The sequence below is a fragment of the Argentina silus genome, assembly GCF_951799395.1.
Source record: "Argentina silus genome assembly, chromosome: 19".
NCBI lineage: Eukaryota > Metazoa > Chordata > Actinopteri > Argentiniformes > Argentinidae > Argentina > Argentina silus.
The window spans coordinates 3,527,489-3,543,071 of NC_139673.1; the positions used below are offsets into that span (position 1 = coordinate 3,527,489).

General features: G+C 41.8%; 1 protein-coding gene across 3 annotated transcripts in view; it reads left to right on the top strand.

Annotated features, from left to right (window-relative positions):
• The window catches only part of mctp2b (multiple C2 domains, transmembrane 2b), a 28,337-nt gene extending 15,374 nt beyond the window's left edge, over positions 1-12,963 (top strand). For all 3 annotated transcript variants that reach the window (XM_083691135.1, XM_083691137.1, XM_083691136.1), the window contains 15 exons: positions 1,076-1,243; positions 1,536-1,666; positions 1,867-2,053; positions 2,150-2,243; positions 2,424-2,526; positions 2,848-2,950; positions 4,741-4,842; positions 5,244-5,318; positions 5,741-5,860; positions 8,560-8,673; positions 9,276-9,320; positions 10,484-10,593; positions 10,826-10,935; positions 11,069-11,166; positions 11,946-12,963. In XM_083691135.1, the coding sequence (XP_083547261.1) occupies positions 1,076-1,243; positions 1,536-1,666; positions 1,867-2,053; positions 2,150-2,243; positions 2,424-2,526; positions 2,848-2,950; positions 4,741-4,842; positions 5,244-5,318; positions 5,741-5,860; positions 8,560-8,673; positions 9,276-9,320; positions 10,484-10,593; positions 10,826-10,935; positions 11,069-11,166; positions 11,946-12,011 (1,626 nt within the window). In that variant the 3' untranslated portion in view covers positions 12,012-12,963. The remainder of the gene's footprint in view (positions 1-1,075; positions 1,244-1,535; positions 1,667-1,866; positions 2,054-2,149; positions 2,244-2,423; positions 2,527-2,847; positions 2,951-4,740; positions 4,843-5,243; positions 5,319-5,740; positions 5,861-8,559; positions 8,674-9,275; positions 9,321-10,483; positions 10,594-10,825; positions 10,936-11,068; positions 11,167-11,945) is intronic.
• The last annotated feature ends 2,620 nt before the right edge of the window (positions 12,964-15,583 follow it).

The window sequence follows — 15,583 nt, forward strand, 5'->3', positions numbered from 1 at the left end:
AGTACCAATTCACACAAGGGCGCTACAGAGTTTGTGGGGAAGAACATGTTTACTGTACTTTTTAATATTTATTTCTTTACACTAGAGGGCAGTGTATCTTTAGAAACCCACTCAGTGTTTTTCCATAAGATACTGCCATAGTTCTACTAATTACTTTCATTTAAATAATAATGTAATCTATTTATTAATTCAAAGATTTAATAGAAATATCTATATATATATTTATAGATTTTATTGTCGTACAATACAATTAAAAGTAAAAGCACAACATAAAAAAAACAGAACCCTATTATACACTGTACCAGTACATTAACTGTGCTCATCTGTGTGTCATATAATTATAGTGGTAGTAATAATAGTAGAAATATGATTTTCTTAAATGCATTTTAATTAAGCGCAGAAAGGGACAGGAGATGATTGTGCTTTGACAGATACGACTTTGTCTGTTTAATTGAAAACACATTAAAAAGATTATATTGGTCCGCTTTAAGCTCACCTAATTATCTTGGATGATGGTTCTTAATATATACACTGTAAGAAAGCTGGCTGTCTGCTGCCTACAATCCATTTTCTTCTCTTTTTTCTTCTTTTTTTTTCTAATCCCCTGATGGAATAAAGGATCATTTTCAATTTTCTTTCACTGAAAAAAATAGATAATGTAGTCTAATTTAGCTGGTTGGCATGTACTCTAATCTGTTCCTCTGACTACTGGAGGTCCATTTACTGAGTTTTGTTATTACCGTGTTTTAAGTACTTGTGTGTATGTGTGTATATTGTTACACTCTGCACATTTAAGGTCAACAGTATAGGTGATGTTGAATGATTTATTTAACATATTTTATTTTGGAAATTAAAACCTTAAGAAGATCTATAATCTGATGTTGTTTAAGCAAAATCATCTCGTGACTGTCCTTTCTCCTGTCTGCTCCTCTCCTCTGCCCTCTCCCCTCTCATGCCCCCTTGTTCTCTCTCCTGTCCTTTCTCCCTTCCCTCTATCCTCCCCTCTCTCTCCTGTCCCCCATGACCATGTCCCCTCTGCCCCCCCCGCCCCCCCTCCCCCCCCTGCCCTCTCCAGTCAGGCGGGGCGCCCCAGAGCCGGCGCCTGTCAGAGTCTCTGAGGAAGACCCAGCTGTGGAGTGGTGTGGTGGGCATCACCCTGGTGGAAGGGCAGGACCTTCCAGAGGACGGACCGGGGGAGGTGTTTGTACGCTTCAGACTGGGCGACCAGCAATACAAGAGCAGGGTAACTAACCTAACACAGCTGAGTGTTCTCAAGTCTGGAGTAACCTAGCCTTAACTGCTGCTCCATAGACGAAGACTTAGCATTAGTTTAGCCGTGATGATGCTGTCCTTGTGTTTGTGACTATACTGGTCCTGCTGGCATAGCACATACGTATGTGTGTGAGCCAGGAAAGGCGGCAGCCACAAACGCATACTAAAATGAATGTACATTACACACAACAATCAACAAGTAACAGTGCTCAAAGCAGCTCTGCTCTTTCCCTCTGACACCTCCCTCCCTAACCTCTCCTCAGAACCACTGTAAGACATCCAACCCACAGTGGAGGGAGAGGTTCGACTTCAACCAGTTTCCAGACGGTCCAGATGTCCTGGAGGTGGAGGTCTGGTCTAAAGAAGGACGGAAATACGAGGACTGTTTCGGGATGTGAGTTTTACCTCGCTTGTTGTGTTAGTTACTGTGGTGGGTGGACCTGCTTATTAATATCCTTTGTCGTCATCTATTAATATCCTTTGTCATCATCAATGTCATCATTTATTTTTCCTTTATTACTTAAGATTAGACGACATCTAGCCCTGGCGGTCATTTGAATGAGACGTGTGTGTGCGTGTGATGGCTGTGTGCAGGTGTGAGGTGGACCTGTCCAGAGTCCCAGCCAATCAGCCTCAGCTGTTCACCCAGGTGTTAGACCAGGGGAATGGCCGGCTGGTGTTCCTGCTGACACTGAGCGCGTGCAGTGGCGTCTCCATCTCTGACCTGCTTGCCCCGCCCCTGGAGGAGCCCCACGAGAGGGAGAACATGCTGGATAAATACGTCAGTTATCTCTTATATTATTTTGTGATGGCGCTGTTTCATTGGTGATACTCAGTATCTAAGAAGCTTTCTTAGACTGCTACGTTTACCCCACAGGGTTTCAAAAGGTCCTTAAAGAACCTAAAAGATGTTGGGTACCTTCAAGTGAAAGTTATCAAGGCTACAGATCTGTTGGCTGCTGATTTGAATGGTATGGTGTGTCTAACTCTGTTGATTTACTCGTGTACTTTTTCTTACACAGTAGAACATGTGTAATATTGTAGAATATGAGTAAACTAAGATTCAAGATTTATTAAAATTTAAGGCATAAAATAAAATAGCAGCAATAATAATAATAAACTAAGAGTGATAATTGTGTGACTTTCTGCAGGGAAGAGTGATCCTTTCTGCGTGTTGGAGTTGGGCAACGACAGACTACAGACTCACACTATTTACAAAACTCTCAACCCCGACTGGAACAAAGTCTTTACCTTGTAAGTGAGACGATTTTACCATTTATCATTTACGTCAAATCAAACTTTATTTCATAAATGGATGCAACACAGTGCGCTTTACAGGAATATAAATAAAAACAATTAAAAGACAATGAGACAAAACATAAGAGTGTAACAAGTATAGCAGTCAGGGGAGTCAAGTGTACTATTGTGGTTGACATTTTTTTCAAAAGCTTCTATTTGTCATATTTTTGAAAGAAGACACTGTAGTACTAGAATGTTTCTCAGACATGTCCATGTCAGCTGTTGCAATATCAATCAACTATTTTTCTAATCCTATGTTAATATGTTCTTCTCCAGCCCAGTCAAAGATATCCATGACATCCTGGAGTTGACCATATTTGATGAGGATGGTGACAAGCCACCAGATTTTCTTGGCAAAGTGGCTATCCCTTTGCTTTCTGTAAGTGATTATCTCTGTATGTTGTTATTATATATATAATATTCATTTAATATATCTCAAATTCAAGGTAACACTTATAATTACTGTAATTTATAAGCCCTTTATAAACCGTTAGATTTATAGATAATAGATAATGAATTCACTATTAACAAATTATGTTTAGATAATGATTTTAATTAATAATTTGCGAATTAACATTTACAAATACAACCTAAATGTTTCCTCAAGTGTTTCTCATGTGTACATAATTAAATATTCAGCATTTATAAACTTTAATAAAGGTGTATATAAGGCATTTGTAGACCTTGGTGCAAATGTTGATCATCAATCCACAAAACTACAGAAGAAATGACAATTGATTTAAAAAAATAAATAAATAAAAAGTGAACTTTATGCTTCAACAATTTCTGTGAGATTTTAACATTTTATTAGCTACCATTCAATATCATACAGAATCATCATCAAAGATATGAAACTAGAATACTACTCTACAGCTAGCTAACTAGCTAGCTCGCAGCCTAGCCAGTTAGCTAGCAACATTAGGTTTTCAGTGCAAGGTGAACTGCTGCAATCCTCAGTCCCAAAGTTGTGTGTTTGACGTCAGTCTCGCTACCGTTAAACCACATCTCTAAAAATGTTTGCATGAATGTTCCTTGGAAGTTGTACTAGCTAGCTAACACAGCTGTGTTGTCATGAAAGCTGTCAACAGTGCCAGTAGAAACATTTTTAGGTTTTTGTTTGTTTTGTTTGTTAATGTAAAAATAAAAGCCTGGTTAAAGGTTAACTGACTATTAAGATTTACTTAATCACTTCCGTTCATAACCACATCATCTACCCACAACTGTGTTTACCTGCTGACCCTGTAAAGCCAGCAGAATGGAGCCACAGCTGGCAGTCCAGCTGTAAATGATATCTATTTTTGAATGTTTTAGTTCAAGTAGTGTTGCATAGCTAGCTAGTAGCTAGTACAGCTCCAAGGGACCTTCACATAAATGTTTTTAAAGTTATGGTTTAACTGCACCAAGACATAACATTGTTGTTTTGAGGACTGTAGCTAGCTAGTTCGTTCACCTTGCATTGACACTGATGTTTCTAGCTAACTGGTTAGTGGTGGAACTGTATTATCAATATGTGTCATATTATTAACACATATTGTTATTTGGCACGCTAGCTACGCTAGATAGTTGCTGACAGTTTGTTTCATGTGTTTGATGATGATCTTTCCCATTTTAAATGTAACTGAAATTGTTCAAAGAATAAAAATCTGCACCAATTTGCACCAATGATCTAAAATGGCTTTAAACCTTCATACATGTGTATAAAGGGTGAATAGTTGCAACTTTAGATTAGGGACTGTTAGATTCGCACTCTACAAATTACTTATAAATTATAGAGTAATGTATTTACAAATCATTTTAAAACTATATGTTGTCACAATACAGCTATCATGGTCTGCAAATGGCTTATAAACATTTATAAAGGGAGAATTGTTGCAATGTGTTTTGATTTGTTTAACAAATAATTTGTAAATGTTAAATATGTTGGAATAATAATTAGTTAATAGTGAGTTCATTATTTATTAATGGATTATTAAGGGCTGATAAATTAAAGTTTTTATGAAGTGTTTCTAATTCAAAATGTAATTCAAATGTTTTCATTTTGATCAATGTAAGCTGAAGTGAAGACACTTTCAGATTGTTTTAAGACCCCCTCATCCACTCCATTAATCCCCTGTAAGTGTCCAGATCAGAACATGTCCTAATGTATCCCCCACTCCCTCCACCACACAGATCCACAACGGCCAGCAGATCTCCTGCCCATTGAAAAAAGAGGATTTAGGAGGACTATCTAAAGGGAGCATATCTCTGGAGCTAGAGGTTATTTTTAACCCGGTAAGTAGAAAACGTCCAGCGACAATGAGGACATGAGAACATGATGGCTATTACAGATGGATAAATCCTCACTGATATGGCCATCTGCAAGGCACAGTGACTGAGGCCCTGGCTAGGGACTCAGTGTGAGGGAACACAGCCAAAACTCCCACAGCAGCAGATGGACTTACCATTATCTAATCAGATAGAGTCAATCACACAGAGTTCATTGGCACCCACGGGCATGTATAAAAGAAAACAATTGGAGTCAATTGAGATTGTGATTACTAGCTTGTAGCTACAGTACAGTTAGAAAATAAATGGGATATAATCGTGCGGCTCTCCTTCCTCTCCACTGTCAACCTCTTAAAACATTTTAATTATTTATCTCTTTATTTTTTTTTTATTTTTTTCTTTTTTAGGTTAGAGCGAGTATCAGAACGTTCAAACCAAAGGAGAAAAAATTCATGGAGGACAGTCCAAAGTTTTCCAAAAAGGTTTGCGACTGAAACCAAATGACCGTGATACACTGCATTTTGGAATCATAGTGGTAACAGCATTCTGTCATTATATGGTAATCAGTGCCATACTAGCTTGTTTGCCTGACTATTTCTGCATCCAATTATGCTACAGTATATGGTTGCCTTGCCAGAGAGTGCCATGTTGACTAGAGCAGAGACAGTTGTCCGCAGGCTGGCTATACTTCCTGGGTTATACCATACATGACTTCAAAGAGCTGTCATTTTCTCATCATCACATATATTGGCTTGGATCCAATCCATACTCTCCTCGCACAGTACATCAATATTCATGATGATAGAAACAACTCACAAATTCGTAACGAAAAATACAGCAAAAACGACCCTTTCCATAGCATGTTTTTAATTGCGTTTTTCTTCCCCTAAATCATTCCGAACAGATCCTGGCACGGAATGTGTACCGCGTACGGAATCTCTACAAGGCGGTGCGTTCCACAATGCAGTACATCAAAAGCTGTTTCCAGTGGGAGAGTGTGCAGAGGAGCCTCGTAGCCTTCCTGGTAAGTTATTCACTTGCCCTTATCTACCAACACAATCTGCAATTTACTCCCAAGCAGAGAAACACACATCTGGAGTCTGTTCAACCCTCCTTGAACTCTTCTCAATGAGAATCTTAATCAATGCTGTGTTGTGTTGTGCTGCAGCCAGCCAGCCAGCCAGCCAGGCAGGCAGGCAGACAGACAGACAGACAGGCAGGCAGGCAGACAGGCAGGCAGGCAGACAGACAGCCCACTCCTTGTTCCGTCTCCCTAGCAGCTTTTAGTAGGCATCTCTCCACAGTTTTAGGTAGGTACTCTGGTACGATGGATAGAGAGACGCACTCACTCTAGCCCCAGCTGTAGAGAGCCCAGTCCCACTGGAGTTGAGATGAAGTCTATTTTTACTCCAGTTCTCTGAAAACTCATTAACCCCCACCAGGGGAGGTTGGTGGATGTAGAGGATTCCGAGGACATGCTCATTGTAATGCATGGAATGGTATGAGAAATGGTATCCTCCGATTTCTGCCTCCACCAGCCTCTCCTGACCCCCGATCAGACTGCAGTTACACTAACACTCTATTATACATGTGCTGCCTCTCCAATTAACAGCCCCGCCTGATTTAAGACATGACTTTCCTCCACAACTGACTTTATTTTGCTCAAACTTTATATCAGCTCAAAGCGGTTTTGAAGGGAGAGTTGTGTACAGCCTGTGAACACTGCTTCAACTCTCTATGAGGCTGTTCAACTAGATTGACCTCTGGATTTCTCATTGTAGTCCTTCCAAGACCAGATGAGATCAATGCTGCATATAGCCCTATGCATTATCTGTGTCGGCAGAAGGGTCAAACAAAGTTCTTTATGCTGTGAAACACCGTGTCCTGTAGGTGGCACTAAAGCATTTCTGAGTCTCAAAGACTGCTCAAGACTGCAAGGGGGTGTCGCAAGAAAACCAGTTGTACAAATTGTAACATTTTGTGCAAAAGTTAGAAACAAAACCGTGACACATCATTCAATTAAAATCTTCAATCAGTGGATACTGAGCTAGTGTATGTTAATGCAGTATCGAAGTGTCTGATATTTTGGGAGTTTATTTCAACATTTTCAGCTGTGCTAGGATTTGCTTTTATTTGCCTTGGTGTCAAGTTCAGGTTTATTGGGTTTATAGGACTGATATGATGTTGTACTTTACCAGTCAGACACACACACACACACACACACACACACACACACACACACACACACACACACACACACACACACACACACACACACACACACACACACACACACACACACACACACAGACAGACAGACAGACAGACAGACAGACAGACACTTACTCTGCAGAGAAACATGATCCCTGCCTCCCTGCTACATCGTACCATCTGTACTTGTGTTTTTTTATACGAATGTTATTTCGCTGGATTCACCACAAATCACATCTCCATGCTAGACAACCTCGTCAGGCTCCAACGAGAAGAGAAAAAAAAACAATGTTAGAATGCTACAGCGACATGATTAATGACTCATAGCTTTATTCTCCATGAAGAGAAAAGAGAATCTCCCCCTCAACATCTGCAATCTTTACCCGGAAAGAGATTATACAGACTATAGGGGAAAGGTGTTCACTCAACTTTTTATCTTCTGTGTATTTAACATATTTTGTCATATGCTTAACCACACTAAGCACACAGACAGCATTGCATCTTTGAGAAAACCCGATATTATTTCAAGAGGGTTTTTATCCTCCGTGTGTCTTTAGGGTTGTGCGTTTTTCAAAGTATACATTTTCACCGGAGCGTGACATGGCGGTCTCCAACTCCGTCTTTTCAGTCACCCAGGAGCCGGCACTAATAAAACACAACCCTTTTAGCAAGGAGTTGGTTTCATCTCCATTTCAGCCTGTTTGGCTTGTGATAACAGACAGGAGCGTGCTTGGCTTTTGCACATTAAAGCGAGGGGGAGGGGGAGAGGGGGGTGGGGGGTGGGGGTGGGGGTTGGGGGGGGGGTATCTGCCATCTTTTATGGCAGTTGGTGCCTCGGAGGAGAGAAATGCCTTTACCAGATGTTGACTTTTTTTAAATATTTTTTATTAGCGTACAAAAACATGTAAATCCCCCTCACACCAATTGGCACAGTTCCCTTCCAGAACGTCGATGTTTTTCTGACAGGATTATTTTATAGCCCCCATTTAGGCGTACAATTGAGACATCACAAACCATACCTTTTATCTGTTCCCCGAGCCGTGCACAGGTGGAATCTGCATTAGAGCACGATTACGCATGCTTGTGGCAGATTCACACACAGACACCCCGCGGTGGAAGAGAAGTGCTTGCCGGCTTTAATGTACGGATGATGAGAGAGGCAGGGCAATTAGACTTAAGTGGTTAATGTCACAGAATATGCAGGGGGTACATGGATCAGCTATCCTACTGGGCTGAATGCAGTTTGGATATGTAGAAAACGTGGTAAAGAATGCTATTGATATTGGCAGGGTGCTTTTCATCACACAAACCAATGTCTCCAGTGATCGATGGTTCATTACTGGACATTCGATCAACCTTTAGTTGGATTAAGGTGCTTTTGAAAAGTATTTCACTCAAAGCTGGACGTCAGCTAATGAAGTTGAACCCTCACAGGCCCCCACTCCCCCCCCCCCCCACCCCCCACCCCCCTCTGTGCCTCAAACTCAGTTTCTAGGACCTTTTGTCTTTCAGATCTTCCTGGTGTCGGTATGGCATTGGGAGTTCTACATGCTGCCGTTCTTCCTCTCCCTCCTCATCACGTGGAACTACCTCCAGATCGCCTCTGGAAGGGTCAATCAGGACTTGGTGAGTAAGATATAGCCAGCGCCTCCCTACTCCGCTAAACCCGCCATCTTACAGCGCCTTCTACAATCGTCCCCACAGACCAGAGCCCGCAGCGCAAGGAGCACGTTAGTCACTGGAGAAGTCATACGAGGTCCTCTGCACATTCACATCCTACAGCACTGCTTGTGCTTATCGGATGTACAATACACCACCAACCACATAGCTAGCACATTGCTGTAGGGGGGACCGCTATGTACTGCAACCAGGATAGGGAGAGTTCTTTACAGGTCAGTGGTAATGAAGCTGATCTCTGCTCCTGCCATCCAGCTGGTAGTTGTATATATCACAGGCTGTAGACTGCGGCTGGCCTGGGGGGGGGGTGGGGGGTGGGGGGGGGGGTTAACGAGGCAAAGGGTCAGCTCAGGCGTCCAGAAAACAGTCGGCGAGGAGGGTCAATACTATGGAATAAGGGCGTTTAGCGGTAGATTTGACATGCCCTCCCACCAAATTATGATATTATATAACTTTTTTATTTTATATGAAATTGTCGTATGCTATATTATTTTGTATTATTTTATATTGTATTATATTATGACCTGCACTTCACAAACATTTCTTTCCAGGACAATATGGACATGGGCGATGATGATGATGATGATGATGAAAAGGTATCTAACCTGGTCTTCTTCCTTCTTTTCTGGAGGCCCTACTCCTCTCCTCAGCCTGTTCTTGGTCACCACAGTTCTATTTCTGTCCCTCATGCAGTTAGTTGCTTTTCTGTAAACAGAGACACATACATGAAGATGACCTACATGTGGCTGTCAGTGAGAATCTGGTCGTTTCAGAGCAGTGAGAATCTGGTCGTTTCAGAGCAGTGAGAATCTGCTAGTTTCAGAGCGCCACAGTGATAATATGTTCTTAGCAGTGTCCAGTAAAGTAGATCTGTTGGAGGCTTGGAATTGACAGTGATAATACCAGCTGCATGTAGAGGACTGTATGTCCGTAGGAAGCGTAGACATGGCTGTGGTAGCGCGACCCAGGCGCTGGCGTTAAACTGCCATTCCCAGGGTTGTCTGACGAGGTTCCGTTGAGAAACATCGTCTGGAGGATGTCATACCAAGACGTCTCAGCTGCATTTGGCAGATGCGCACTGTATACACATCTCCAAGCACACAGTGACAAAGACCATCAGTTGACTTCATATATATATGTACCCCCCTACTTCATTCCCTCTCCTTTGTCAAGCCTCTCATTTTTCCTCCTTTTGATGCGGAGATAAGGCTCTGTCTGAAGTCTGCTGCATAGCTGTGCATGACTCAGTGTCCTTCTTCTGCTCCCTCTCTCCCTCTGGAGATCCTCACCCAGAGTCCCCCCGCTCCCCGGCTCTGCTGTTTACTCTAGTGCTGTCCTCCCCTCGTGGGAGCAGAACTCTTTGGCTCTGGGCTAGCCTGAGAACCGCGCTCAGATAAATGGCCTACTTCATCTTTTTGATAATGCAAAGTCCAGCCCCACTTTGAAGCCCCCTTTCCCCCTTTTCCATTTGCCATGTTGAAACTAATCTTTTTCTGTCTCGCTTTTATCAATTTGTTAAGATAGCTTCCTTTTATTTTTATTTTTTTTGCTGCTGCGGCGGCGGCTACATAGCTATGATTATGTGTTATCAGTCAATTATGCATTATGACTAAGATTCAGAATGACCCTGTATGATGTACAGTTATATAATTATACATTTATAATTTATAAACGTAGGCTACAAGGGCTTTGTCACAAATAATGTAGGTGCTTGCAAATAGCTAACAAATGTAATGTTTAATTATGTTTAATGTTGCAGGAATCTGAGAGGAAGGGTTTGATGGAAAAAATTCACATGGTTCAAGTAACTGTCATCACTGTTCAAAACCTATTGGAGGAAATTGCGTGCTTCGGGGAGAGAATTAAGAAGTGAGCATTTGAGTTCATCATTTATTTTCTTATATTTTTATTTATTTATTTATATTTTATTTATATATATTTATGTCTATTTCCATACATTTTATATGTGTTTATGTGTTATAGCTCTGTAAAGTATTTATGATTATTTGTTGTATACATTTTTTCTTCTTATCTGTTTATTCATATTTTGTGACTTTTCCCGCAATGTTATTATCTAAATTGTGTATTTTATATTTCTCAGCACCTTCAACTGGTCTGTGCCGTTCTTGTCTAACCTGGCCTTCCTGGTTCTTGTTATTGCCACAGTTCTAACATACTTCATCCCAGTGCGTTACATTGTTTTGGCTTGGGGTAAGTCAAAGTTAAAATCTCTCAGTTTTCCTTTTTTAATTATACCTAGATGCATTCCAATCCCCCCCAGGCTGTTCATAATGATATGTTTACACTGCATATTTAATTCAGTATTTGTGCACTTCTGTTTTAGGTATCAATAAATTCACCAAGAAATTACGGAATCCGTATGCAATTGACAGCAATGAAGTGCTTGACTTCTTACAGAGGGTGCCTTCTGATGTTCAAAAGGTAAGCCCGTGAGATTACTATTCAGGAAGCCGCAAATCCTCTCGTCTCTCAACTTTGCATTTTACTGAAATATCTCACAGGCTTTTCAAACGATGCCTCTGTAATTTGCTTCATCTGGATAATCATACCCCTGTATAATTTCTGTTGTGCTTTTTTCTGATGATCCTTTTTTGAGTACACAACACCTTATAAGAAAGCCTCTCAGTTTCCGTGGTCCTCTGTGGCTCAGTTGGTAGAGCATGGCACTAACAACGCTTAGGTTGTGGGTTTGATTCCCGCTGGGACCATATATACTGAAATGTATGCACTCACTGCAATGTAAGTCGCTTTGGATAAAAGCGTTAGCTAAATGGCATATGCTCCACAGTATCCTACCTCAGCTGGTGGCATGAACTCCCTCCCCATCCACCGTACCTACAAATTCAGTTTAATTAAACTCAGAAAACTTTATTTATCCCATAGGGGTAATTATTCCTGGACTTTAATTAAAAGTGACAGGCATACAACACATACACCAGATAAATGCATCCACATCATACCACAACATATACCTCAACATATTGCCCTGAGCTCCAGTGTTTTAGAGCGTTTAGACCTAGAAGATGACTCATCCATGTTAGAGCCTCTCTGTGTTCCCTCGCTGGGGGGGGGGAATCTGTACCGGGGGGTGGGGGGTGATGATGATGATGATGATGATGGTGGTGGTGGTGGGAGGGGTGTTACCTGCCTACCTACCTGACCATACTGCTCTCTTCACTCCTGTCTCTGTGTGTCTTCAGGTGCAGTACAGTGAGCTGAAGTCCGGGAGCTCCCACAGTCCACTCAGGAGGAAAAGAACCACGTAGTCTGGAGGAATGGGGCCACTATGGCTTCCAGTGAAAGACCGCACTATACTGAACCTAATGCCAATGCTTACGACTGTTATCCCCAGCAAAGGGCCGTAGACTACGGAGGCTATGGAATCCGCCATATTCCTAACAAGATTAATGTCCGGTTTTGGATTTGGCTGGAAAGCTGCTCCTGGGTTGCCAGTCAGGCGTAAATCCCCCCACAAGTTGAGAATTCGAAACTAGTGGGCTAAATGGCACAGCAGCATACAGATGGGCTCGACTATGGCAGTCAACACACGGGACATTGCAGATGTGTTTACCACTTTTCATAACAATATAGCCACTGATTTGTGATCACAGTAGTATTATGATCGTATTAGATATATACGTTTTTAGAGTAATGTCACGTATTATCTTTTTAGTTTAATTTCAGAGGCTTATCAATCAAATGCTGCTGTATCTTGAATCACGTTTCTGACTGCTAAATGTTTTTAAAAGCGAGGTCAGGTTAAAATCTGTTGTCACAGATTACTGAATGTAATTGTTCGGAATACTGCTGTTTTGCTTTCTTTTCGAATGTTTATGTTTTGCCGTGTGAGATTGATTCCTCTGTGTACTGTCCCTGCCCCCACCCTGCCATTCCACACATAAGTACTATATCGTCATACAAATTAGTAATGTTTCTACTGTAAACCGAGGATAATGAATACATTGATTAAAATTCTACTAAATTGTATGCAATTATCTTTTACATTGGATATGTATTATTCACTGTATATGTATCATGTTATATTTCAGTTAACACAGTTTCTCCTTCTGCCAGCAAATGCTATGGGACCAAATGTACTTCTAGGCACACCTAATATACTGTATATTGATATTATTTATTTACAAAGACGACTTATGAGGATCTTTTTTTCTTTTCTCATTTGCTTGCGGTGCAATAAACACATCTGATTACACTTCACTCAGACATTTGACTTCATCTTTATGATTCAGCTGTCCTGTGCTACGAGCCCAAATGACAGTTATTCTTGTAAGAGTGATGATGATGACGACGTGTGTGTTTTCATTAGCTGTTGTTCTTTTAAAACGCTACGTTACAGGATAGCGATGGCGTTGTGTGGTGTGTACCTTCGTTCAGCTTCCCTTTGAAGTCTCCAGACTTGAGCTCCGTGAGCGTGATCACATTAGAGTGCATTATCGTCACGGTTACAATTGCGGTTTCTCTATTGTGCTTTAAGTCTATGGAGCTCTCGCAGTGGCGATACGATGCTGCATAGTGTGATATATGTGTGTGTCTTCATTAGTCTCATATAAGTCTGCTGGTGCAGCTGTGGAAGACGTAGTAGACCTCTCCACCACCCAGACTCCCTGTTGTCTCCCGGTCCTCAAGGCAACGCCACAGGCATCCTAAGCTGGAAGACCCCCGTGACCCGTTCTCAGCTGCCGTGACGAGCCGCCCGAAGCTACTGAGATATCACACACACACACACACACACTGCACAAGACAACCGGGCGCTCGCTCAGACAGGTAGTGCTCTTTTTCATCCTTTCATGACAGGGATATAGAGGGATACGTGCTGGAAAACCACAAGCAACATCCAGACTAATTTAGGGATTGAAAGAATGTTCTGATGGAGATGTTAGCGTTGGAGCAACACCGGGAGACTTAAACATTTATGATCTGCTTTGCAGTAATGAGGTTCTTCCTGAGACGTGGCATTATGGAGGGCCTAATACACCTACAGTATCAGACTACGCTGCAGTAGTGAGCATCCATTGATTAATTTATCACCATTAAAGACGCTTTGACTAAATGTTTGACGTTTCTGTTTGCAGTGAATGTAAACAAAGTGACTCGCATTGTCTTGAGGAAAGAAAGCCTATGGGCCTCACTCACACAGCCATCAGTGACCTGCAGACTGTTATTATATTGACTTTGGTATGCAATATTAATAGCCTGCCGTCAAGGACGCTGTAAGGACATCTCAATTTGACACATATAGGCTGAACATGAATATGTATAGGGACTGGGATGTTTCAAAATTACCAAGTAAAATCATGATCCGGGCAAGGGGGATACATATGAAATGATGTGACATATGCATTCTGATTAGCTATGAATAAAGTGGGTGATCGGTCTCAATAGACTTGTTAAAACTCCAAATCAAACCTGGGAACATTCAGCCTTGAGCCCGTTGGAAATGCCCCGCGCTGAAACACACCGTACATTTAACACAAAAGATTTTGTGTGTGTGTGCGTGTGTGTGTGTGTGTGTGTGTGTGTGTGTGTGTGTGTGTGTCTGTGCGTGTGTGTGTGTGTGTGTGTGCACACAAGCTCCAATTACAACCCCTAATAGTCCTCTAATACCTTTGTTACCTCTCTGGTAGAACCTATACATCCATCCTAACCCATTTGGTAAACACAGTGTACATAAGGAAATGCACCTTTGGGCTGTTGTACTGTATAATCAGCTGTCCACCGGATAACATAGAGTTATATTTGACTTATAATTGGGTCAATCAATGAATTCACAGCAACCCAACCAGCCTGTATATGTGTCTCTACCCTGCAGCCTGTGAGCACGAGGTCACAGCTCTGTAACAGGAACATATTGATTAATTTGCATGCCTCTTAATGGTTCTCAAGTGTAAAATCAATCTCCCTTTCATTTCTAATTTCAAACAAAAATTAATTGAAAGGCGAAAAAAATTCAGGGGAAAAGCATGCGTGGCTGAGAGCTGTCACACTCTTAGCTGCTCCTAATTGCTCTGTCCTAATTGGACAGTCATGGAGGCCTGATACAATATGATACTTTCAGTTCCACACACTGTCACTACCTGTACAACATAATACTATCCTTGTGGGCTGAATTTCAAATGAGTCTGGGTCAACCTGCCCATTGAGGTTCATCCATTGAAATGATACCTCTGACATGGCTTCAAGTCAGCTGAAATAAATGGGTTTTTATCTGCATGTGGATAGGAGGATTCACACGTGGCGATGGATTCGATCTAGAAACCATAAGCCAGGTAAGTGAGTGGCTGGTTAAGAATAGCCGGCGCCGTGCAGTGGAGAACATGGCCAGAGGCTTGGCTGTGCTGCCAGATGCCCTCTGGTGAGCCCCCACCCCACCACCCCACCCCCCTCGCTGTCATTCTTGTCTGCTGCCCCCTTTACCCCCCCATCCCGTCCTCACAGCTGAGCCTGCAGCCCACCACTCAGGCCTCAACGGGGGAACATCAAAGCACTTCCTCAAGAAGATGCTCCAGGCTATCACCATCCAAGGAACCTTAGGAGAACCCGTCAGAAGAAATATGATATGAGGTATAATCAGGAGAGCGAAAAAGGAGATCATATTCAATAACGTTTTTTTTTCCAATGCTTTTATTTGTATGTTTCAACCCATTTCCCCAATGTGATTTCACCAATGTGCTCAAAGTGATACAGTCAGCTACATTCCACAACACATTTCTACACACTACAACTTAATCTATTTCAAATTAAACTCAAACTAGTGCGCTGGTGATTTTACTGAACCGGGCACTTCATATTCAGCTTCTCCAGGCTATTTTCCTCAGAC